Here is a 25,211-nt window from a genome sequence, read left to right as displayed (position 1 = left end):
CACTTTGGCTTCCCCTGTGGTTTTTAAATGTGCTATATAAATAAAGTTGATTAGGCTGAAAAATCTAAACAAACCCATCAAGGAGATAGCAAAAACATGTGGCCAAATCAACTGTTTGGAACATTCTTAAAAAGAAAGAACGCACTGGTGAGCTCAGCAACACCAAAGGACCCGGAATACCAAGGAAAACAACTGTGGTGGATGACAGAAGAATTCTTTCCCTGGTGAAAAAAAAAAAACCTTCACAACAGTTGACCAGATCAAGAACATTCTCCAGGAGGTAGGTGTACGTGTGTCAAAGTCAACAATCAAGAGAAGACTTCACCAGAGTGAATCCAGAGGGTTCACTACAAGATGTAAACCATTGGTGAGCCTCAAAAACAGGAAGGCCAGATTAGAGTTTGCCAAAAAACATCTAAAAAAGCCTTCACAGTTCTGGAACAACATCCTATGGACAGATGAGACAAAGATCAACTTGTACCAGAGTGATGGGAAGAGAGGAGTATGGAGAAGGAAAGGAACTGCTCATGATCCAAAGCATACCACCTCATCAGTGAAGCATGGTGGTGGTAGTGTCATGGCATGGGCATGTATGGCTGCCAATGGAACTGGTTCCCTTGTATTTATTGATGATATGACTGACAAAAGCAGCAGGATGAATTCTGAAGTGGTTCGGGTAATATTATCTGCTCATATTCAGCCAAATGCTTCAGAACTCATTGGACGGCGCTTTACAGTGCAGATGGACAATGACCCGAAGCATACTGTGAAAGCAACCAAAGAGTTTTTTAAGGCAAAGAAGTGGAATGTTATGCAATGGCCAAGTCAATCACCTGACCTGAATCCGATTGAGCATGCATTTCATATTTCACGAAACCGAAGGGGAAATGCCCCAAGAACAAGCAGGAACTGAAAACATTTGCAGTAGAGGCCCGGCAGAGCATCACCAGGGATGAAACCCAGCGTCTGGTGATGTCTATGCATTCCAGACTTCAGGCTGTAATTGACTGCAAAGGATTTACAACCAAGTATTAAAAAGTGAAAGTTTGATTTGATATTTTAATTTGTCCCATTACTTTTGGTCCCTTAAAAAGTGGGAGGCACATATACAAACTGTTGTAATTCCTACACCGTTCACCTGATTTGAATGTAAATACCATGTTAATAGCAAATTAAAGCTGAAAGTCTGCAGTTAAAGTACATCTTGTTTGTTTCATTTCAAATCCAGTGTGGTGGTGTATAGAGCCAAAAAGATTAGAAGTGTGTCGATGTCCCAATATTTATGGACCTGACTGTATGAACATTCCCCTACAACCAAAGTAGGATGTATCAAACCAAAAAAATACCTTCAAGGCAGTCAGCAAAAACTTCAATAAATTAATGGAAGACGTAGGCTTAATAGACATACGGAGAGATATGTTCCCTAAAACAAGGCAGTACATGCATTACTCTGCTCCACACTCTATACACCAGAATTGACTAGTTTATCATTTTTGGCAAGGACAGGTCAAAAATCAGGGACTCTGATATTGGAGTAATAGATCTAAGTGACCATGCCCCTATTTACATCATTGTCAACTTGGAGAATCGCTGAAAAAATACAACATGAAGATTTAACTCAAGCCTTCTCAAAGACCCTACTTTTAAAAGGCAAATGAGCACAGAAATTCAAATGTACAGAACAGAAAATGATATAGGCGACATTTTGCCGCCTAGGTTATGGGATGCGGCAAAGGCTGTCCTCTGAGGTAAGATCATAGCTGTGACTTCACTTAAAAAAACATGCATCAACAGAAATTACTTGATCTACAAAATCAATTGAAATGGCTGGAGGAATGTCATGCACAGGCCCAAACCCTAAAGATATTACATCAGATAAAGAAAATCAGAAATTAAATAAACACAATGTATACTCAGGATATTGAGGAAAAATATGCTCTTCACTAAGCAAAAGTACTATGAAAATGGTTCTAATTTTACTAAATTATTGGCAAGGAAATAAAGAAAACAGGTGGCAGATAGCACAATTTATAAAACTCGAGACCCCCAAAAGGGTTTTGTGAGAATCGGACAAAATTTGCGACCCGTGAATCTTTTTAAAGGTTTTTGACAAAATCTAAGATGGCGGAAAATCTATCATGACGCATCGTGACGTCATAGGATAGGTTGAACTCAGCATGATCCAAGAATTCCAAGGGTACCTTGTTTTTGAAAATCGGACATACGGTTCAAAAGTTACATGCACAAATGTACTTCCAAGTTTGACCCCTTGGTGGTGCTAGAGCGTACTTACAGGCAACATGTAACTCAGTCAAATTAAAGATACGACTGTCCTTAAGCTATGTGCAAAATTTCACAACTTTTCAGCATACTGTTCTTTGGGCTGCCATAGACTCCAATGGCAGAAGAAGGTGGAATAATAATAATAATAATAATAATAACACTAACAAAAACAATGAGGTACCAGCAGCTTGGCTGCTTGGACCCCCAAATATAGCTGCATGCAGCAATGTGGGGGTCCAAGCACATCGGTCATGGGCCATAAGGCTAGACGAGAAGTTTCAATTGGAGGATTGGCGGAAATACGAGCTGACTTCATGGTTGGCGGCTCCTCTGGCAATTTTTAATTGGATGTAGCGGGCAAACGGATTGGATATACCACTAACTTTTGCGCAGCTCGGTCTAAAGATAGTCTGTGCCGATTTTGTGAGAATCAAACAAAATTTGCGACCTGTGAATCTTTTTAAAGGTTTCGGACAAAATCCAAGATGTCGGAAAATCTATCATGATGCATTTTGACATCATAGGGTAGGCTGAACTCAGCATGATCCAAGGATCAGACGGACACCTTGTTTGTAAATTTCGAGCGTACGGTTCTATGGGCTGCCGTAGACTCCAATGGCAGAAGAAAGCGGAATAATGATAATAATAACACTAACAAAAACAATGGGGTTCCTGCAGCTTCACTGCTTGGATCCCCAATAATAACAATAACACTAACAAAAACAATGGGGTTGTTTTTGTTTCTTCCTGCAGCTTCGCTGCTTATGAGTTGTTAGCCTGAATGAAATTATCCTGATTTTGAGCTGTGCTTAAGCTTAGGAAGGACAAATGGCAAAAATATACTCTTCTCTATGTGGTTATCTCCTGGAAGATGCGTTCAAGCCATAACCCTCTTCTCGCGATTTGGGCTCCAATCTCAATGGGGTCTTCAATGAAAGGGCATGCCATTCTTTCCCCAAACAGCTGATTGGTCAGTGGGTGGATCCTTTTATCAGATTCAGATCAATCCTGAAAGTTACCCTGACCCAAAGCAGGTTTAGAGTTTAGAGGTTCAGAGTAAGTTACCATAGTAACTTAGCTCGATAAGAATGAATCCTGCTTCGTGATATAGGCCTCAGGTGTTGGTAAGAACCCAAGTAATCCATACATAGAGAGAAACCAAAACAAATAAGTTCAGAAATTAAGTTATGTGTAATAATGTAAAATAACACAAGGAAAAAGTATTGAACACTAGGGGTGTGCAAAAAAAATTGATTCACATCGTGATTTTCATTTACTACAATTCAGATTCGATTTAAAATGTCCCAAAATTGAGTTTAAAAAAAATAAATAAATAAAAATCCACTGGCTGTCAGCTTTTATTTTGAAGTGACGCGGGAGTCCAGAAGAATGGGGGCTGACTGTCGCGGATCTAGTTATTGTGACTGATAATGCTGCTATCACATTCGCCGCTACACCGATTAACAACTTGGCACACATTACATGTTTTGCCCATACTCTCAACCTGGCTGCTCAAAGAGCTCTGAGGCTAACTACGGTGTCAAGACTGCTTGGGAGGATCAGATGAATCACTGTTTTCTTCCACCGCAGCACCATGGCAAATCATGAACTGCAGGAGAAACAGGAACTCCTACAGTTGCCGGTGCATAAACTGAAAATGGATGTCGCTACATGATGGAACAGCGCACTGGACATGATTGAGCGATTCTTAGAGCAGCAGCCTGCTATTTGTGCCGCGCTCCTATCCCCAAACATGAGAAGATGTGGAAGCGACATCTGCACACTCAGCAATATGGACATCTCCACTGCTGAGGAAATAGCATCCGCGTTGAAACCAATGAAAGAAGCAATGCACACGTCATGTCCAAGGATTCTACACCTACACCTACCTACAGTTATTGCTCCTCTGCATGCTCAGTTGCTGCATGACACAGCGCGAGCTGGCATTGCTGCTGACACTCCAGTTATTCCATGAAGATATGGCAAAAAGATACAGTTGTGCGTGGGATAAGCACATGCTTTACGCTGCTTCACTTTTGAGCCCCAGATTCAAAGCCCTGCCTTTCCTCGCCAAGGAGGACCAGCTGGAAGTCCATGAAAATATAGTTGGAGATGCTGCAGCATTTGAGGTAATACCTGTTCTAAAACAATATATTTTTTGTAAACTGCATAACACATTTATACATGTTAAAAACGAATAGTAATGTAGGTCAAAGTTTAATGATGCCATCTCATACACCCATCTTGCATGGTCGTATGCATTCTTATTTTATTTCACTATAGAATGAGGGACTGGTGGTGTGATTATTATATTGTACATGATGACCAATATGATTGTTGATTTTTTTTCTGTAGAGTCATGTGAACTTGGAGGAGGCTGAGGTCATGTCTGAGACACCACAGCCAGACCCAGAAGAAGGCCCTGCTCCAAAAAGAAGGCACGCTGCACTAATTACTCTATTGGGCAAGACATTTACTGGGGCCAGTGTTGTCTGTAAATCTGCCAACACCAGAGCAGAAGAGGAGCTGAAGAAATATCCGGAAGCCCCTCCACTGTTTCTGTCAGAGAATCCCCTCAGCTGGTGTAGCACCCACGAGACAGATTTCCCTCTCTTGGCTAGACAGGCTAAACGCTACTTGTGTATCCCTGGCACTAGCGTTGCAGCTGAGCGAGTATTCTCCACTGCTGGGGATATAGTGACAGCTCAGCGAAGTACTCTTACACCAGCACATGTGGACCAGCTTCTTTTCCTGCAAATGGACAGTAATCTTGGACACAGTTCATGTCCAGTTCTGTCCATGTCCTGTCTTTCATTTTTTGTTGAAAATAATACAATCAGTTGCACTGTTATGGACAGTCTTATTGTTGCAAGAGGTACTTGCACTTAGGGATACTACTTTTCATAAAAAAAGCACTTTTATTTTCATAACTTGCTTTTCTTAAAGCTACTGAGAAATAGTAATGTTTGTCATTTGTACAACAGTTGTGTTCCACATGATATTTTTGGTGCTGCAACTTTCCTATAAAAAGAAAGTGCATCTTTTTATTATACAGAAGCACTTTATTTTTGTTCCAACTTATTTTTTAGCTAGCTACTTAGAGTAGCAGTTGTGGTCCAGGTCCACACAGTTTTTGGAAAAGGCACTTTCCTTAGAAGTTAAAAGGCAGCATGTTTAACTGCACTTTTTTTTTTTTTATATAGTCACTTTTATTTTTGTTACTTAATAGTTGCAACAATTCCATCTAAGCACAGATACATGTTTAAAACTAAATAAATGTGAAAAAGACAGTTTAATGTCTAGATAGATCAATAGATAGATCGATAGATAGAAGAGGTGAAATGATTCATCTACTACATCGATGAATCAATTTATTTTCCTGTGATCCAACTACATCTATCTGTGCTCGGCAAGTTGGCTGTCTGGACAACATACTTCGATCTAATATCGATTTAAAAGGTAATCAACCGATTGTATCAATACTAGGAAATAACACATTGGATTAAGCATGTCAGAAGATCAGCTTAGAGTATTTACTTGAGAAACACTGTACAACTGGACAAACAAAATTTCAGGGTTGCAAACTCATCGGGGGTAAAAAAATAAATAAATAAAAAAAAAAGGTGACAAGAGACCGACACTCTAGGAGGATCCGGGGGCATGAGCAAAAGCTGTGCAAACCTTAGTGAATCTGTCGCCTAGATGTCCATCAGATGAACCTTGCAAAAAAGTGGTTTGGAAATCAATTGTTGAGGCATCCCAAAGGTACAAGCTCAGGCTCAGTCTTATTCAGGAAGGAAAAGTGGTCTAGGGTCTTTTTTTTAAAAAAAAAAATATTGAGCAATTGAAAATAAACTCTCAAAAAGCATAATAATAACAATAAGACAGGTGAAAATCCAGTATACAGTGAATTGAACAAACATCTTTTCATGCAACAAAAATAAAACAAAACAAAAGCATAACACCAAATGGACAGGATCTCAGAACCTGAGAGACGGAGAACAAACAAAACAGAAAGGAGCAGCCATTAGCCAGTTCCATATGTCAATGTGCATAAATGTTTATTACAGCAATGTAAGGTGTGAATTATGAATAGAGTAAAGGGCTCAAATATTGGACTTATCTGTGCTTTTCCCTTCTCTTCTGGACCAGTAATTCCAGAGCTCTTTTGCTTTTCTGGGCAGGCAGGTGCCGGACTTTCGCTTGCTTTTCTTCCTCCACTGAAGTCCTCCTGCTCTGGGCTGCAATGACTGTAGGCTGGCACTAAAACTCCAACTGCTTCTCTCTTTGTTTCAGCAGGGCCTTTTGTCTATGAATCTTGTCCCTGGTGCCAGTGGATGTGGATGTTCTTGTAGAGGGAGAGCTTTGCATCCTCTCTTTTGAACATCTGAAGGGCATACCTGGTTGTCTGGATTGCATTGTAGGTTTCCTTGCTCATTGTGGTGCTCTTGTTGTTTATGATGTCCCCCATTGAGTTGAATGATGACTCTACCATGGGCCCATGGAAAATGGAAAGAGCCCCCAGAACCACCTGTTCAAGGCCTGGATATCTTGAGATGAGAGGAGATACACTTCGTTACTGCAGAGTACAAGTACTGAGACAACAAAATTAAGTTTGCATCTCGCTAGGTGAAAACCAATTAAAGTACAGATATTGACAGTAATAAATATAAAGTGCAAAAGGAATAAGATATAAATAGTAATGGCAGGTCTATATTAACAAATACTTAGGTATTAAACAGGTATGTACAATGGGATGAGGAGTACACAATAGTATAATTACCTTCCAGTGTCAATCACATTTCCCCACCAGGTCACCATGTTGTCGCCGTCCTCATACAGGAGCAGAGTAGAATCCACATTGAACTTCTGCACTTCCAGAGGTAGGTCAAACTGGGGTGGCACCAAGTGGCCCATCATCCCTGGCCCTGACAGCCACTTCAGCAGTTTACCTGTCTCTGAGTGGCCTCTCACCAATGGATCCAGAGAAGACAATGCCTGAAGGGTCTTGCTGTTCAACGGCAGTTTCTTCTGCATGTTTGCTGTTGTGGGCATGTATGCAGTCTTCACTGTCTTGAGAAACTGCAGCACAATCTGGAAAACATAAAAATAAAATGAGTGCAAATTACATTATCAGAAATAGATCAGTTTGATTTGCCATCGATAGTTACTAACTGGATGACGTGAATTTTCCGCAGTTTCTCAGCAACCGGTCCGGCATACAGCTCTGTAAGAGGTAGCATTTTGTCCATAATCTCGATCTCCACAAGTGTCTTTGGTGAGGTGTGAAGATGCTTGCTCTTGATACAGTATGGTGAGGACTTCAAGTTGCTTGTCATGGAATTTGTGGAACGGCCAGGAACTCACAGATCTCAAGCAAGTATTTCACCTGAAAATAGCGAAAAGTGCAATTAATTTCCATCGTGTAACAAGTATACTTTCAGTGCTGGCATGTTTCACGGTAGCTGTGATATTAACCTGGTCTGAAGCCCACTGGTGATCTGTGTGAAGGTCTGTGGAGAGCTTCTCAAGATAGTGCCTGAAGTGGCAGGAATCACCATCAACATGCAACAGGTTCTGGCAGTGCTTCTCTCTGATTCTGGTCTCTAGGCCGGACTTGCTTCCTCACATTACGTGGCAAGAGTCCATCACCATGCTGACCATGTTGGCAAAGGGGATGTTGTGGTCGGTGAAAAAGGTCACAAGGGAGCTTTCCAGATGTTGAGCAGATACTTTTGTAACCTCAATGGAGCCAAGGTGTTCCACCACTACATGTTTCATGTCTTGGCTGAAATAACTCATGAGCACAGACAATACCTTCTTATAAGCAGATGACATGCTTTCGTCCAAGTTGGTTGAGAATGGGTTATTTCACATGTGTAGGAAGGTCCGCTCTGAGAAGGTGTGCCCCAGGCCAAGGACCATTTTGTAAGAAGCTGCTGTCCGGGAGAGCTTCATTCCTTCCAAGGCTGGCTTATCAAGGGCCAGTGTCTGGGCCAGCTTGATACTTTAGCCACGTGTTTCTCCATTTTGCAGTGGGATAAGAGTGCATGGGATCCCTTGGTGGAACAATTTATCTCTTTAGACCATAGGGTGCATCGGGCATGGCCTGGTTTATCCAACGTTTTGAAGTAGTAAGACAAGGGAAACACACAGCTTTTGCCTTTAAAGCCCATCTTAGTCTCCAACTTCAGCCAGGCCCAGCACCATTTACACCTGACCCCAGCATCAAGTTGAGCCACCCTAAGGGCATGCTCTTCTAACAACTCCCTCATTTTGAAAGCAAAGTGAGAGTGGCGAGCTTACATTAGTTATAGCTTGCTGACAGCTAGCTAATTAGACTACCTGAACTGGTGAAATATGACCGAGGCTTAATCCCGTGCCTTCAAACTAAATAAAATTTAATGCAGACTGATGGGTTCATTGTAAAACATTTATTTATTGATGTAAATTAGGGGTGGGCGATATGGCAAAAATATCATATCACGATTTTTTTAAATTAAAATCACGATTTCCATTTTATCACGATCTTAAATTGAAAAATGAAAAACAGACAATTTAGTCCAAAGAACCTTTACCTTAACCCATTTTATTTTAAATAGTCACAGTTTTGCCTGCATGTGCAAACAATCAAGCTGAAAAGATGTGGCATGGCAATGTTGTACAAGTATTTTCAGCTGGGCAGCTCTTAACGCGGGTCAACTACTTTAAGCAGGCGTTTGAACCCCTTGTTTTCTACCATCTTGAACGGTACCATATCTTTTGCAAGATAAAAGGTAACTGCTTCTGTTACCTCTTTCCATCGCTTGCTTGACTTGTGATACGATGTGCCTTGGTTAAATGCCCGTGTTAATGTTGACTGTTTTGGTCTTACGCTAGCTGCTGCCTCTGCCTGCGGTGCCGGTGCCGCCAGACCCCTCGGTGTTTGACCCTCAGCATATTGTTTGGGATGCTTCCTCTTCAAATGATTGAATAGGTTTGTCGTGTTGCCCCCCGACGTGGGAACCTGTTTTGTGCAAACTTTGCACAGAACATTTGCCTGCGCTTCATCAGTTGAGGAAAATCCAAACCAATTCCATATGATGGAAGTGGATTTTTTTTTAGTGACCAACTCCATTTGGCTTTCAGCCATGGCTCTCCATGCGGCTACCGCTACACACATAAACAAGGAGGCGGGTAAGAAAGCTAACCCTAATTCGCTATGATTGGTCAGTCAGGTTGACAACGTAATACGTCTGGTGTGTCGGTGCATGAGCATAGAACTGCAAATTATACAATGTGCCCTAGACGATCCCACGATCACTGCAGTTTGACAGATCGTCTTCACGTTGTAATCGTTCACGATTTTATATCGTCATATCGCCCACCCCTAATGCAAATGTGGCATTTTCTGTACATAGGCTACGCTCCGAGGCAGCACTGCTCTTTCTGTCCAATAACACACATGAAGCTTAAAAATGCCATCCATAAAACATATTAACCCTACTGTTATGTTGCGGTTTTCTGTATGAAACTTCTTCTGCTTGGCTTAATAAGTGTAATCAACATATAAAATGTAAAATTTTATAAGTTTATATTACATAGATTCTGTTACGGTCAATTTGACTGGGCAGTCAAAGTGGAGGATCAAAGGGGTCAGAAGGGTTACATATTTCACCCCAATCTCTCTCTCTCTCTCTCTCTCTCTCTCTCTCTCTCTCTCACACACACACACACACATATACACACACACTTTCTCCAGAGTAATCTGACTCAATGTGGGTGGAGTTTGACTTTGGGCGGGAACTGGAGCTGGCTTGACTCGTTGACGGCGAACCACGGCTCACTTGACCAAAGGTACAACAAAGCATAAAGTCCACTAGCTGATAAAAGATTTAATATTTTTTCAGGTGAGAAAGTCACCGTTAAATCCCCAGTCTGTGGTCGGTTTATCCAGATATCGCCTGTTAGAAATTTGCTCCGACATTTATTTTGGGAGAAGTGCAGAAGGAGCGACCGGGGGCTAGTTATCCATGGTACCAGCATGTCTCAGAGGCAGTAGCTGGTCTACTGAACTGATCACTGGAGATAATGAGCCAAGTAACTTTATCCGCAGGTTTTTAGAGGTTTACCGCTGGCTGGTTAAACTCTTTAGAAGATTAATGTTAGTCACATTAATGAAATCTAACAACTGTGTCAGTCGCGTTTGTTTGAATGAAAAGTGAAGCTTCAGGTGTGTATTGCTAGACAGAAGAGGAGTGCTGCCACCATATTACTGAATTTCCCTCAGGATAAAGTATTCGTCTAGCTACATCTACATAAATAAATAAACATTTTACAATGAATACTTCCTACCTTGACGTAGAGTCTCTTCCAAGAGATGTTGGCGAGAAAAAATGCTCGCCTCAAAGCCGTTGTTTCATCTGCTTGTTTTTATCCAAATAATGTGCACGCGCCTTAAAGAGACCCTTGATTAACCAAGTGCCGTCCAGGGGATCCAGACATTTGAGGAAGTTTAAAAAGTGACTGTAACCGGTAGATTAAGAACCCCAAAGAGCAGATACTGACCAAGATAGTTATCTGTTGGCAGCCCGCCACTCACACTGGTTTAATTTTTGGCCAAAACGTTACTGAATCAATTTCAAGTCACTGAATCGTTTCGGATCGTATCGTTCTAAATGAACTAAAATCATCCTTGAATCGTATCGGCAACCACGAATCATGAATCGAATCGCTGTTAAAAACGAATCGTTACACCCCTAATAGATAGATAGATAAGTAGATAGATGCTTTATTAATCCCAAACTGGGAAATTTCACAGCTGTAGCTGCAATGTACAGGCACTCAACGCCATACAAAATAATTTAAGTTTAGTTTTGTTACCATTATTGCACTTCTAAGATGTAATGCTCTTTATTTTACATGCAATTTGCAGAGCAATGATGGAACTTTGCTGCAATGCACTACTACAGTTTCTACTACAAAGGCATTTAACAGTTGAGGTTTAACTTAAAGTTTATGCTGTCAAACAATTTTCATGTAAAACTATTTTTTTCATATCCAAGTAAAATTTCAAAGATCAAACAATACTGAATTGATTTCGAATCAAATCGTGACTAATCACTTTAAAACCTTGTAAAATGGAATCAAATCGATTCAGGAAATTGGCCATGACACCCAGCTACGTGCAGTTCCACTGTTCAACCACTAGATTTTGTGTGTACGCATGGTAAGAGTTGTGCTTAAATTTACACACTTTTCTGAGAACAAGTACAAATAAATAAAAGGTATGAATTGATCCCATACCGTCAGAATGTGTTTACGCTCTCTTCGCGCACATATCTTTGTGTATGTACGGTTAATAAATTGGTACCCTGTTGCTGACAAACGTATACGTTAACTGTGTGTGTGTATGTATGTATGTATGTACGCCTAAACAGGCGTGTTTTTATTTCTAGGAGTGATCTCTGGGAGAAGCTAACATTGTCAGTAGTTTGTCGGAAAGAAAAAGCAAAATGACTCACGACTGAAGTGGTTGAGATAGGCAATGTCTGTGATCTTCCCTCGAAACTTCATTTGGAGTTATCAAAATAGACTTTACTTTCAAGTCAGTCTGATATTTCGATCCTCTGGTTCAGTTCCAGGCGGAAGACTTCAGAAGCGCGTTGTATTTGTTTAGGTCCGTCTGCGTCAACGGTCTTGCGGAAACAACGGCCATTCACAATCTCTTAAGTGTTCCGTCTACGGGAAAAGACAAAAGGTAACATTTAATGCCTTCAACTAGGAAAACAGTATGCTAACACTGCGAATCGTTTTTGTCTGTGAGATATATATATATATATATATATATATAAATCTACAAGTAGTGTGGTACGGAAGCCCTAGGCGGTCATGCATTCCCACATATTGGCTGCGTCCGAAATCGTTCTGTCACTCCCTAACCCCTGCGCCCTATATAGGCTTTCACTATATAGTGAGCTCAATCCCGACAGATTTCGGACACTACGCACTTTATTATTATTATTATTATTATTATTGTTATTGTTATTATTATTATTATTGAGAACAGTTAGATATATACAGAACAGTCAGGATGAATGCACGGATCAGCACAAACAGAGAATATAGGGTAATACATAGACATACAAAGCATTAATTACAGTATACAGAAAAGAAAATATGAGTGCAAAGGTAACTTAAAAGGATAAAAGAGACAACGGGACAGGATAACAATATTACGAGGGGTCGGGAAAAAGGTTATAAATTTTGAACAGTAGTTTTTAATTTTTCTTACTTTTCAAAGATTTCAGAGATCCGAGAAGAAGTCTGAACTCCAAAACAAAATGTGTAAATATCGGGGCTGATTTTGAGAATTTTTGTTTGTTTATGAAGAATTTAGTGTAGAGTATTATAAAGTTAACTAGAAAATTCCCTCTGGGAAATTTTGAAGGGGCTACGGGAGCTAATGCCGGGGGTACCGTCTCTTGTCAACATGGGAATTATCACATTTTGCCTACATTTAGCACAATTAGCAGTTACCTTACAGTTAGCACAGTTACCCTGTGTGTGAGAGAGTAATGCATGCTTTTGCACCCATGTTTGTACATCCTACTACTCTTCCTGAGTGTAACTGCGCTTGCGTGTGTGTGTAACTGTAATCACAAAGTCACCTGTGTAGTGTGTGTTGTTGTAACATAAATGTGTGGGACACAGGGATCAGCTGTATTAACAGAGAGACAGCAGAGACAACTGATTAATGAACTGGTCTCAGCTGTGGCCCAGAGCTGCGGCTCAGGGGTTGCCGTGGCAACTCACAGTGGTTGTCAATGACGACGGAAGCGCGCGGAGCCGGGACACAGAAAAGAGCTAGATTTCCCCCCTTTTCACTGGTCCCACATTTGGGCTTACTGTGACAAAACGGTAGTTCGTATCAGGAAAACAAGCAGACTGTGGGCGTCGTAAACCTTCCTCAAGGCTTTGATATGTTTTTTTGTCCTGTAGAGTAAATATTTTGAACACACTCGCGAGTTAAACACAAAGGTCCTTCTCCTTTTCTCAGAAAATCTTTGCATTGGAGTGAATGGAGAGCAGACAGGTACTTTACCGCGAATAGAGGCTCCCAGTTTAAATTCTGTACGTCTCACTGCTTTGCTGAGCACATTGTGACAGACACAACAAGTTTGTCTACAACTGTGGAAAAATCATATGTCTAGTGTGTAAATTGTGGCCGGGAGGGGCATGGAAAGAGAAAAATTTCAGGCGATTTCACACATGTTCTCTCACTCTAAGTAGCAACATTCTGTACTCTAAAACGAGATTTTGCGAAAAAGATCATGGTCATTGAACAGTGATTGATCAACACCGATAAGACCTATCAAAACGAGATGATAATACACCAATACACAAGGCTCGTGTCTACATTTTAAAGTTCAAATAAGGTCTCTAGGTGAAAGTATGCCTAGCAGTAGACCTTTGAAAAGCTGTCTTTTTTTGGGTTCTTTTTTTCGTCCGTCCCATTCATTTCCAATGGGAAATTTTTCGCAGTAATAGCACACCGATCCCGATCAAGATGCACGCTCTTCGAGCTGTAGGATGAGTTGAGGCATGAAAAAAGGGAGGTGGATGAAAAATAATGATAAAAACTATCATGACGCATTATGACGGCATAGGGTAGGTCGAACTCAGCATGATCCAAGTGTTGTATCATATGGTAGGGTTGTTTGTTCTTCCAGATATCTTATCATGTCCCTGTCATCCACTTTCTTAACCCCCATGCTCTATCTCCCTCACTCCCTCCTGTGTCTCCATACTCTGTCCTTGACTCCACTTCACTGGCTTTAACGGTTAATTTGGAGTCTCATCTTTTATTTCATTCAGTGTACTTTTCATTTCTTTTAACTGCTCATCTCTTACCTCTTCTTTATATGCTTGCTCAACAGCCTCCTCTGGCGTGGGTTTTTAATTCACATGTAAGCATGCCTTTGGTTTCAATCATTTGTGGCATCAGTACAAACTAATTATTTGGGCTATACTGTTCATCAGAGTTCTCCTGTCCTGCTCTCTCCATTATAGTCCTAGTGTCCAAAAACAGATTTTTTAATTAATTTTTTATTATTTTTATTTTTTTTTTTCTGATGTTGGCGCATTAGCCTGCGCTTCCCATGGTGTGTATGGAAGGGGTATCTCACCAGTTGTCGCGGCGGTTGTCCTTGTTAGTCTGTCCTTATCTTCCTGCTTTTCTCCAGTCTGGACTGCTTGCACTGGAATGTTATTGTGGCTAGAAAAGCAACTGCTAAAAATGCATGCTTGTAAATTTTATATGATCTTTAATCTTTACCTTTTGTTTTTCTTTCTTTCCCTTTGATAACCTTCTCGATTTTTCAAATTGTGTCATCAGCTGAATCAATTGTTTTTGTTTGGTTTTTACATTTTAGAGAGTTCCCGTATAGAGTGGTTGTCGGTCGGGGGGGGGCCCCCCTAAGCCAACCAACAGACCATCTGTTGGTACGTCTCTGCACCATTTTTCAAAATCTTTAAGCTCTCCTTTCCGGGAAAGATCGTTTTATTCTGTCCCTCCTTTCCTTTCAATGGGCTCCTAATGTCCCTGGTTCAGCTGTGTCTGAATCACACATACTGTGTTCTCATTCACACACTCTGGCCAGCTGAGAGGTATGGCACGCTATGTCCCGAGTTCTCAGCCCAAGTGACCGTTCACGTAAGGACCCGGTCACGACACCAGAACTTATTTAGACCCTTGAACAGCTTACTTCAACAGACAGTGGACTTATGTTATCACCGTTAGGTTTCCATCCACCCGCTGCTTCGGCGTGCTCTGAAGATCTCACTCACAACAGTAAAAACAAAAGACACCTTTTTAATACCTACATAAACCTCCAAGGCTCTTTTATCTTTCTCTATTTCTGCTTTTTTATAATGATTAAATTTTTTTTTTTTTTCATTCTATTACCTCAGAGGGTGTCTTTTACACTCAGACACACAGACAATATCGGGCCAGAATTGTCTGAATGAGAGACCTCTAAATTCTTCTCCTACTCCTACTCCCTTACCTCATTTCCCTTCGGGGATGAATTAAGTAATCTATCTATCTACTCAGACATTGGAGTGGTAGCTTTTATTCTCTGAACATCCAGGGGATCCACTGCCTAAATATTCAGACAAAGGGGGACCTTTGAAACCCTAACTCCTAGTCTGTTCTACTTGAGCATTCGGAGTGGCAGCTTTTTTTCTTTGAACACCCAGGGGATCCACATGCCTAAGTAATCAAACAAAGGGAGGCCTTTTAAACCCTAACTCCTAGTCTCATCTACTCAAGACCCTCAGAGTGGTAGCTTTAATTGTCTGAATACCTAGGCGATCTACAAGCCTAGATATTCCGACAAAGGGAGACCATTTAAACCCTAACTCTTTTAGTCTGGCTCAGACCCGTCCGGCCTTTAAACTGTGCGGTCGGCCCTTTTTCTTATCTTATCTTCTTTTCTCTTCTTTTCTGGCCTTTTCTTATAAACTCAGAGGGCAGCTTTTACATCCAGCCAATCAGGCAATATCCAGCCTGACTATCTGGATGAGGGGACCTTCTAAACCCTTCTCTGGTAGACTAATCCGTACGTATTCTCTGTGTTTTATTCTTACAAACGGGACTACTGTTGAATCATGCTCTCACAGCCAAGAGATGTCTCATAAATTTGGTAAGAGGTTTTCTGCTCACCTTTTACTTAGCTGCGGCGCTGACTGTAAGAGATGCTCCTCCAGTGTAACTACATTCCCCTCCTCGCGCCCTCCTCACACTCACACACTCACTACACAGGTAATTTTGTGACTATAGTTACACACACACATACGCACGCAAGCGCGAACTCTTCACCCTCACCATTTTCTAGTCCGATTTTCTTGTGCTGCATGTAAACTGAGACAAGGACTGTAGTCAGAAAGTCGAATTTTGAGCATAGCTCGATTAAGCTCTGCATGTAAACGCACTGACTGAGACATACAACCATTCACACTCACACCTAGGGTCAATTTAGAGTCACCAATTAGCCTAACGAGCATGTCTTTGGAAGTGGGAGGAAGCTGGGGTACCCGGAGAGAACCCGCGCGAACACAGGGAGAACATGCAAACTCCATCCAGAAAGGGCTGGACTCGAGCTGGACTCGAACCCAGACCTTCTCGCTGGGAGGCATCCATCCATCATTTATACAGATGAGCATATTAATGAAGAGTAAAATATTTATAACTGTGATTATAAACCACATACTAATGAGTATTTACATCAGAAACATGCTTTATGAATGATGAATTCAGTGTTTGCGATTCCATAACTACTGTGCTATTAATAATGAGTAAAACATTTTTAACTGTTTATAAACTACATACTAATGAGTATCCATACATTATAAATGAAGAATTCAATATTTATTAATGATTAACTTGTCAAGGTTCTGTGTCTGTCTTTTATTGTGTGAATCATGTTTTGAGTTTCCTGTTTTATTTTGTCAAGTTCCCAGATTTCCTGTCTTCTGCCTTTGTCCCTTGATTCTTTATTGGTCTCACCTGTGTTGATTGTCCTCATGCGTCTCACCTGCGTCTTGTTATCCATCAGCCCTCATGTGTATTTATAGCCCTGCCTTCCCTTTGTTCTTTGTCGCATCGTTGATGTCTCCACGCCATGTTTCCATGTCCTTGTCTTCAAGCCACGATTTTTGCCGTGTCATGATTTTTTTGAGTTATGTATTTTGTATTTACCTGCCATGCGCAGCGGTTTTTGTTAATTAAATACTTTTTTTTGTTGTTTGAACTACCGCCTCCTTATTGTCCTGCATTTGGGTCCTCACCTCAACAGTCACCAAACTCTGACATAGTTAATGCTTAATGGTGTGTACTCATTATAAAGTGTTACCCTGTTTCTGCCTTGGGCACAGCTTACATTTCACGTCACATTCTTTTATTTTCTTCCTACAAATTGGAAGTAATGGGCTCCATCCGTTTCTATTTCTGTTGCGGGTCTCTTGATCTCCTTTCTCTTCTTCGTCTCACAAGTCAAGTTGCATACATTGACTGTAGCCTTTATACTATACGATCAATGGTTACTACACATGTCGGAGCTTCACTAATTGGGACACAAGGGAAAACTCTTGTGTGTACGCACAGATTCTTCATACATCAGGGGCCTTATGTACAAAGATGCTCAAAACACTGATCAACCAAAAATCCTGATGTATGAAGAATCTGTGCGTACACATGACTCCAAGTAGTTCTCCTTTGTGTCCCAATCAGTGTGGAATTGAGCACACTTGTTGGAGTTCCCCACCTCGCCTTGTCCACGACCCATTTCTTCTTCTTGTTTTTGAAAGTAGCGAATCCCTGTCCTTCAGAGATCGGTCTTTATGGGTGTAGACCAAAAGTTGTTTTTGAACTGAAGTTTCTACAATGATACAGTCTATCAGGCCGAGTGCCAAAATCAAATACATCAACGCCAAAGCGAAAAGCCCTGGTTAACGCGGTATTCCTGTTCACATTGAAGCCATGTCAAGATGAGCCGATGAAATCGACCCTTTCACGTTGAGCGAAAAACCCAGATGAATTGAATTAAAAAGTGAACTTAGTTTAGTTTTTAATTGTCTTAATGGTCTTGGGCCATCTTATTTATCTGACCTACTTTTATCACCACGATATCCTCTGGCACCATCCTTTTAATCATCCCCAAAGTTAAAACTATAATTTCAATAATTTTAATGAGTTTTTACTTGTTTATTATTTTTTTAAGTCTATGTGCATTTTAACATTATTAGATCTTTAAATGCTTATTTTTAAATCTTAAACTTTTACATTTCCCTACATCCTTTAAATATTTTATCATTATTGTAGTTATTGCTTGTTTTTATCCTTTATTATTATTATTGTCTTTTAATCTTTAGATTTTTAGCTCCAGTGTTTCCTCCTGGGGGCTCTCCACACTGGGAGGTGTGTCTGGTCTGCAGGGACATCGTCTTGAACATCCCTCAGGCCTGGAGGACTGGGGGGTTCTGCATCTTGTGTGTAGTCTACCCTGGTGTATCTGGGTTGGGGTGGTCTCTGTGGTGACCCTCCCTGTGGTTGCAGGCTGTGGTGCCACTTGGTGTGGATAGCCCCCTCATGTCGATCCTCAGTGTCACTTTGTGATGCATTTTGAATGAAAAGTGCTATATAAATAAAGTTTGATTTGATGTGATTATTATTGCGGCTGCTACTATTTAATATTGCTTTGATAAGGCCCGGGGCACCCTATAAAAATGTCACATTAAGTAGTTTTTCATCATAAAAGTCTTGTCACCCAATTCATTAGAATGGATAGAGAGATACTGTGCACCCACCAGATAGTTGCTGAAGTTCATCAGGCATGTCAGGTGAAGAGAATTTGATAACATAGCAACATAACCAATTATAAAAGGGTGAGCACAGTCTTACAGCTAGGTTGTGTTTTCCATTTCCATCTTTGAAATGTGTTATACTAGCTCACATTTTTGAAATAGTTCTGATATGTTCTTTGTTTAATTTTCAAAAAACAGGCTGATTTGACAGCTGTGTTTTTATACCCACTATAGTACAATGGAATGTTGTTCAAAAAAGGAAACAAATAAGACAACAACAAAAACATTTGGTCAACTGGATTTATAGTAATTTTCCTGGAAATTATGCAATGTAATAATGACAAAGCTACCAGAATTTAAATTTAACAGATCATCAAACACATTGCTGTTACCTGTATTGTTGCAAAGAACATCAAAGCTAAGGACAAACTTTAGTAAGAAAGTAATCAATCTGATAGACCAGTATTATTAGCAGTATAGTAATACTGCAAGGGCAAGATGTTATTGTCAAGGCCATGAGGCTCTGAGGTTGAGGAGAATCAGAACATCACATGGTGCCAAGCAGTAAACCCCTAACTCATTCAGTGCAGACTTTGGTGGAGGATCCCCTGCACCCGCCCAATCTCTTGTCTCCTCTTCCGACTCCTTAAGAAGGGTCCTTAGTAGAACAGCAGGGCCCAGTTTAAGACACAAGATGATACATGCCTCCTTAACACTGAAAAGACACAGAAAGAGTATGTGGAGACAAAACAGGGTACATGGTACAATGACATCTCAAGACTATGAAGACATTCTGAAGCAAAATGTGCTGCCCACTGTCAGAAAGTTTGGTCTCAGCTGTAGGTCATGGGTCATCCAACATGATAATGACCCAAAAAAACAGCCAAAAACACCCAAGAACAAAACACGAGTATTGTGGCCTTCCATGAGCCCTGATGTAAATACTATTGAACATCTGCACTTTGGAGCAGTTTGCTCATGAGAAGTGGGCCAAAAGACATGTCAACAAGTGCAAAAGTATTACTGAGTTATAGAAATCTCCTAATTGCAGACATCACCTCAGAAGGTCCAGGTCAGTTTCATTAGTTTGCTTTTAGAAATAATTCTGTTGAATTATTATTAAAAGCAAGGTCTTATTTTCATGTAATTTTCAGTAAATCTTTAGTTATTATTACATTTTTAAGTTGTTTTAATTACCATCTTGGGGTTTTCTTTCTTTAATAGAAGGGTACCAACAATTTTGCCCACATCTGTATGCATACACTACCAGTCAAAAGTTTGGACACACCTTCAAGTTTTTTGTTTGTTTTTATTTATATACTATTTATATCGTAGATTCTCATTGAAGTCATTCTTCAAAATAGCCACCCTTTGATTACTGCTTTACAAACTCTTGACATATTCTTGATGAGCTTCACGAGGTAGTCACCTGAAATGGTTTTCCAACAGTCTTGAGAGTGTTATTAGAGATGCTGGGAACTTTGCCTGTAGTCCATCTGATCCCACACCAGCTCGATTAGGTATAGGTCAAATGACTGTAAAAGCCAGGTCATCTGGTGCAGCACTCCTCCTACGTTCCTACTTTTGTCATGCGAATAAGTGTCACTTCCTGATTCTGCGGCACTGTTGTGTTTGCTTGCAGACTGCTTTAATATCACAAAAACCTTGTCTGTATAAGCGGTGAACTCCTGTTTTCAATCTACTCAACCACCTGTCCTCTATAACTCCTTGTGAATGCTACATCTCGTCTCCACCAAATCAACTTTGGTCTGTTAGCTTTAGCGGTTACTATCGCTACTCTCTCTCCCTCTCCTTCTCCTCTTCTCTCTTGCTCGTCTCATCACATGTTTAGTGACAAGACGCCTTCTTTAGTGGTAATGGTACTTGTAATAAATGCAGTTTATTTGTAGCTGTGGAGGCAAGGCTTTCTGAATTAGAAGCATGGCGCCATACTATGGAAAAACCAGTAGCTAGCCAGTGCCCTGCAACAACCAAGCGCAGCTCCCATTAGTATAGTCCAGGAGACAGAGTTGCAGTCTTACAGGTTTCTCTGTCGCTTCAAATCAATACAAATTTCATTAGTACAACAAAAAAATAAGAAAATGAAACGTGTTTTTTTTAAACCAGTCAGATCTCTCTCATCTAAATCTCTTTTAGTGACTGACTGAATATCAGATTGATCTATTTAGTTTGACTGAAATCTTCCACACAGATTTATATATTAATCCTAGACATTTAATTCATTTTAATGCCTTACTTTTAGTCTTGCTCATCCAGACAAGAAAACACAAAAACCTTTTCGATTTCTTTTCACTGTGGTGTATCGCCCACCTGCTCCTTACTCTGAAAATTTCTCTGAGTTTCTATGTGATTTAGTGCTTAAAATGGATAGTCATCCATGTTGATGTAAGCAGTGATAGTCTTAGCTCTTCATTTACAGCGGGTAAAATAAGTATTGAACACATCACAATTCTTCATAGTAAACATATTTCTAAAGGTGCTATTGACAGGAAATTTTCACCAGGTGTTGGTAAAATCCCAGTTAATGCATACCAAAACAAATGAGTTCAGAAATTAAGTTATGTGTAATAATGTGAAATGACACAGGGAAAATGTATTGAATATGCTTACTGATGTTTATTTAATATTTTGTACAAAAGGCTTTGTTGGTAATGACAGCTTCAAGATGCCTCCTTTATGGAATTCAACCTCATAAAATTCAAAATTAAAAAAACAACCTAATAATATTTAACATAAAAATATCAACCTCAAAAGTTCAACCACAAACCTTCAACCTCCAACTTTCAACCTCTGAAAAAGCTGGATTTAACTTTCGGGTGAGCAAGGAGAAGCAAGCGATCCCCATCTCTATTCATCCAACGTCTAGGCATTCAGGTTATGCTCCATTGGTCATGAGGCGACACCGGCACATAGGACATATCAGCCATGGCCACTAACACGACCGATGGATCTTCGGAAAGTACTATTTGTGTTCGTGAAATTGTGTAACAGATTTTATTCGATCAGCTGAACATTGACAGAAGTATTGAACAGTATCTACATTGAACCTTTAATGAAGTAGCGTTATTGAAAACTGCGTTAGAAACTAGCTAGTTACTGGCTGTGAGCACTGGTGGTGGGCGGATCAATCCAAACATCGATAGTATCGATACCAAGTCGGTATCGGTATTGGATCGATACTAGCCTGGTGAGATCGATTCTTTACTTGAAGTTCCGCTCTTGTTTGCAATGCTGCGGTTTCGGCAAGTCGCCGCACCTATATCAGCGCAGAGCAGGCACACTTTGCTCCCGCTCCCACTCCCACTCCCCCCTCTTGTGTTTAAATGTTGCGCCATGACGTCACGTGACGTGACTTAGACGCGCAAAGCAAACAAACAAGGTGCCAGCCCAAGTTCATCAGCACACGCACGGAGAAAATACAACAGAAGAATGGTAGAGAGGAAGAGGACCGCCGTGTGGCTGTATTTTCAAGCCGAAAACAAGACAACAGAAAAATGTGGGATTTATAAAAAGCTAGTCAGGCATAGTGTAAACGCTACCAATTTAAATAAACATATAAAAAAACATCCAAAAGAAAACATGGAGCTACAAAAACGGAGAGAGGAGAGAAATCCCCAACCCTCTGGCCCCGCTACAAGACCACCAGTCCAAAGGCAGAGATCATTGGCAGAGGCCTTTCAGCATGGCAGAGAATATCCAGGCAGGTTATAGTGTTGAAAGTATCAAATATCGGTATCGATATCGGCGATACTGTCTCGTATTTGCTTGGTATCGGGTTGATACCAAAATATTCAGTATCGCTCAACACGAGTGGCCATGGCTGATCTGTCCTATGCAGTGTTGGGCACGTTACTTTAAAAAGGTAATTAGTTAGAATTACTAGTTACTTCTTCCAAAAAACAACTGAGTTAGTAACTGAGATCGCTATACAAGCTGGAAATAAACACAGTCGCCGTTCACCTCTGCGCTTTCATTAACGATCGTGTAACAACACATTTGATTTTTTTGATGGGGGGGGGGGGGGGGGCGACAACAATTTCTGCCCTTCAGAGATCGGTCTTTATGGGAGAAGATCAAAACTTGTTTTTGAGCTGAAGCTTCTACAATGATAAGGTCTATCAGGCCTCTAGTCAGAATGTAACAGGTAGATATATCAGCATCAGAGAGAAGAACCCGGGTGGACCCGATCCAACCAGTGACGGCTCGCAGCTTTTCCTCCACATTCAGCATTGCTGCCGCTTATCTCTGCTAGTTTGGTGTGGGTGTGATTTGTGTATAAACTGAACACTGCCTGAGATTGGCTTTTCGTGAAAGCGTACTGCACCTTAGTCAATCACCATCAACTATGCGGTTGTTTCGCCTCTCCCTCCTCTCCTCGCCAAAACAAACAAACAAACAGAAAAAAGCTTCGCGGCTCCCGTGGCTGAGAACCAAGTAACGCGCAGCATTTAATTTTCAGTAACAGAAACGGCGTTATAAAGATGGAAACAGTAATTAGTTAGATTACCCCGTTACTCAAAAAAGTAACGCCGTTATTCCCATCACTGGTGATAACAGACAGATATGTAAATCATGGTGAAAGTGTTTCAGCCAACCACAAGAATTTGTGGAATTTCGTTGTTGTAATGTATTGTTCTTGGTGTAATGTATTGTTCTTGCTGTCCTGGCGCAAGCGGCGTTTCTTGACGTTTGTGGACCAGTTGTGGAAGTCCCAGTGCATTATATCAAACGCATTAAATCCGCATTAAATCTACCGCTGTTTCGGTAGAGGCAGATGCGCATGCGCATTGACGTACTGCTGAGTGAAATCTCCGGTCGTTAGCTCAGAAGTAGTTTCTTGTCCGAGCTGTTCTGTATCGTTAAAGTTGAAAAAAATAACATTAAACACAACTGCTGCTTGCTCTCCTACTGATTGTGATTGGGACATAATGCAACGAACGTAAAGACATTAAACGTGTGGTACACGTTTCAAAGGCTGGGCGAACAGGTGACCCTTCAGGTGACCCCTCACTGTCACCGTGTGTGTGACCCGTCACACACACGGTGCCACATTTTTTACTGTGTTACACATGGGTACACATGAACATCATCCCATCCCTTCCTCACACTCACTCACTCACACACACACACACCTTTGCTCAGCCAGATTGATTGTAAATGTCACACACCAACATAATGACAGAAATTGACTCCTACAGTACAAAGAGAGGCCAGTCATTTCCAACAATGAACACTGTGTGCACTGTCTCACACAGACAAAGTCCACAAACAAAAATATTATAATTTACAATAGCTTTTTTCTTTTACTATGCATGTTACTTAATACTTACTTAGTGAGCTGAAGTGGCACTGAAGATTTGAAGGTTTGAAATGCGCTAATGACACCTGACATAAGGCAGAATGGCTTGCCATTACGTTTAAAAAAAAAATCGAAACTCTCCCACTCTGTTAAAAACGTCCTGTGTTCATCTTCATATTTGCGTTTTGCTGTGCATTTTTTCCCTGCCGTTTTGAGAGCGAACTTGACACAAATTGTTTACTCAAATGATCTTGCTTCTACTGGGAAATTTTGAGGTATTTTCATCCAACGCGAAAATACCGTATTGAACTCAAGCGAAACTTCGATATGAACGTAAGAGCCGCATGGAACCGGGCAAAGAGCGGCATGCGGCTCGGGAGCCGCGGGTTGGCAAGCCCTGTTATAAAACACCGTTGCAAAAACACATCGCGGTCGGTAGCGGACGAAACTACGGCTCCCAGAATGAATTGCGCGCTGGGAAAATGGCCGCCCTCCTGTGTCCCATTCATATCTATGGGGAAATTTTTGGCAGTTTAATATTTCACCACGAACAGTAATAGCAGGCATGGCGCGAATGACGCCCTCTGGGCAGCCACACTAATTAGAAAACAGCCGAGATGTGCGGCCTTTGAACTCCCCTTGGGCTAGCAGTGGTTCATATGAAGAGACAGTAGTAAATGGTCTTAGAGCTCCCCCTAGCGGGAAATGAAAAGCAGATCAGGTCAATATCACATCAAGTGACATTAGGGAACGTGACATTTTTGCTAACTGCAGCAGCCCCGAGTGGTTCGTCTGGAGACGGATAATTAAATTTCATTTCGATATGTCTAAGCGTTCCCAAGATATGACCTCATATCCCGCTGGGCCGAAATGTATGGCTTTTGAGTTCCCCCTGATGGGACAGATGTAAAAAAAAAAAAAATGGGCCAGCAGTGGTTCATATGGAGGAATATGAGGCAAAGCGTCATTTTTGCTGACTGCAGCGCCCCTGAGTGGTCTACTGACACCAAATTTGGCATGTTTCCTTGGGGTGGGCTCCGGAGAAGAGTTACTAAATTTCATTTCAACAGATCAAAGCGTTCCCTAGATATGACCTCACATCCCGTCTGGAACCTTAGCCGTCAATTTTGATTGGCTGTTGCGGGCAAACGGATTGGACAATGAAAGTGCCACTAAGTAACTTTTGTGCAGCTCAATCTGAAGATAGTCTGTGCAGATTTTCGTGAGAATCGGACAAAATTTACGACCCATGAATCTTTTTAAA

The 25,211-nt window shown here is 41.0% G+C and overlaps 2 protein-coding genes across 4 annotated transcripts in view; both read right to left on the bottom strand.

Moving 5' to 3' along the window:
• hus1 (HUS1 checkpoint clamp component) overlaps positions 1-12,090 on the bottom strand; it is a 55,636-nt gene extending 43,546 nt beyond the window's left edge. Inside the window, exon 1 of one of the 2 annotated variants that reach the window (XM_047592337.1) lies at positions 11,787-12,090. In XM_047592337.1, the coding sequence (XP_047448293.1) occupies positions 11,787-11,838 (52 nt within the window). In that variant the 5' untranslated portion in view covers positions 11,839-12,090. The remainder of the gene's footprint in view (positions 1-11,786) is intronic. The other variant, XM_047592338.1, reaches the window with a different exon arrangement.
• A 6,823-nt stretch (positions 12,091-18,913) lies between these two features.
• Positions 18,914-25,211, bottom strand: part of rint1 (RAD50 interactor 1) — a 69,504-nt gene continuing 63,206 nt past the window's right edge. For both annotated transcript variants that reach the window (XM_047592256.1, XM_047592257.1), the window contains one exon: positions 18,914-19,342. In XM_047592256.1, the coding sequence (XP_047448212.1) occupies positions 19,135-19,342 (208 nt within the window). In that variant the 3' untranslated portion in view covers positions 18,914-19,134. The remainder of the gene's footprint in view (positions 19,343-25,211) is intronic.

Source organism: Mugil cephalus, chromosome 8, assembly GCF_022458985.1.
Source record: "Mugil cephalus isolate CIBA_MC_2020 chromosome 8, CIBA_Mcephalus_1.1, whole genome shotgun sequence".
In the NCBI taxonomy this organism is placed as follows: domain Eukaryota; kingdom Metazoa; phylum Chordata; class Actinopteri; order Mugiliformes; family Mugilidae; genus Mugil; species Mugil cephalus.
The sequence above is the reverse complement of the archived record's forward strand: the minus strand, read 5'-3'. Positions and strand labels throughout refer to the sequence as shown.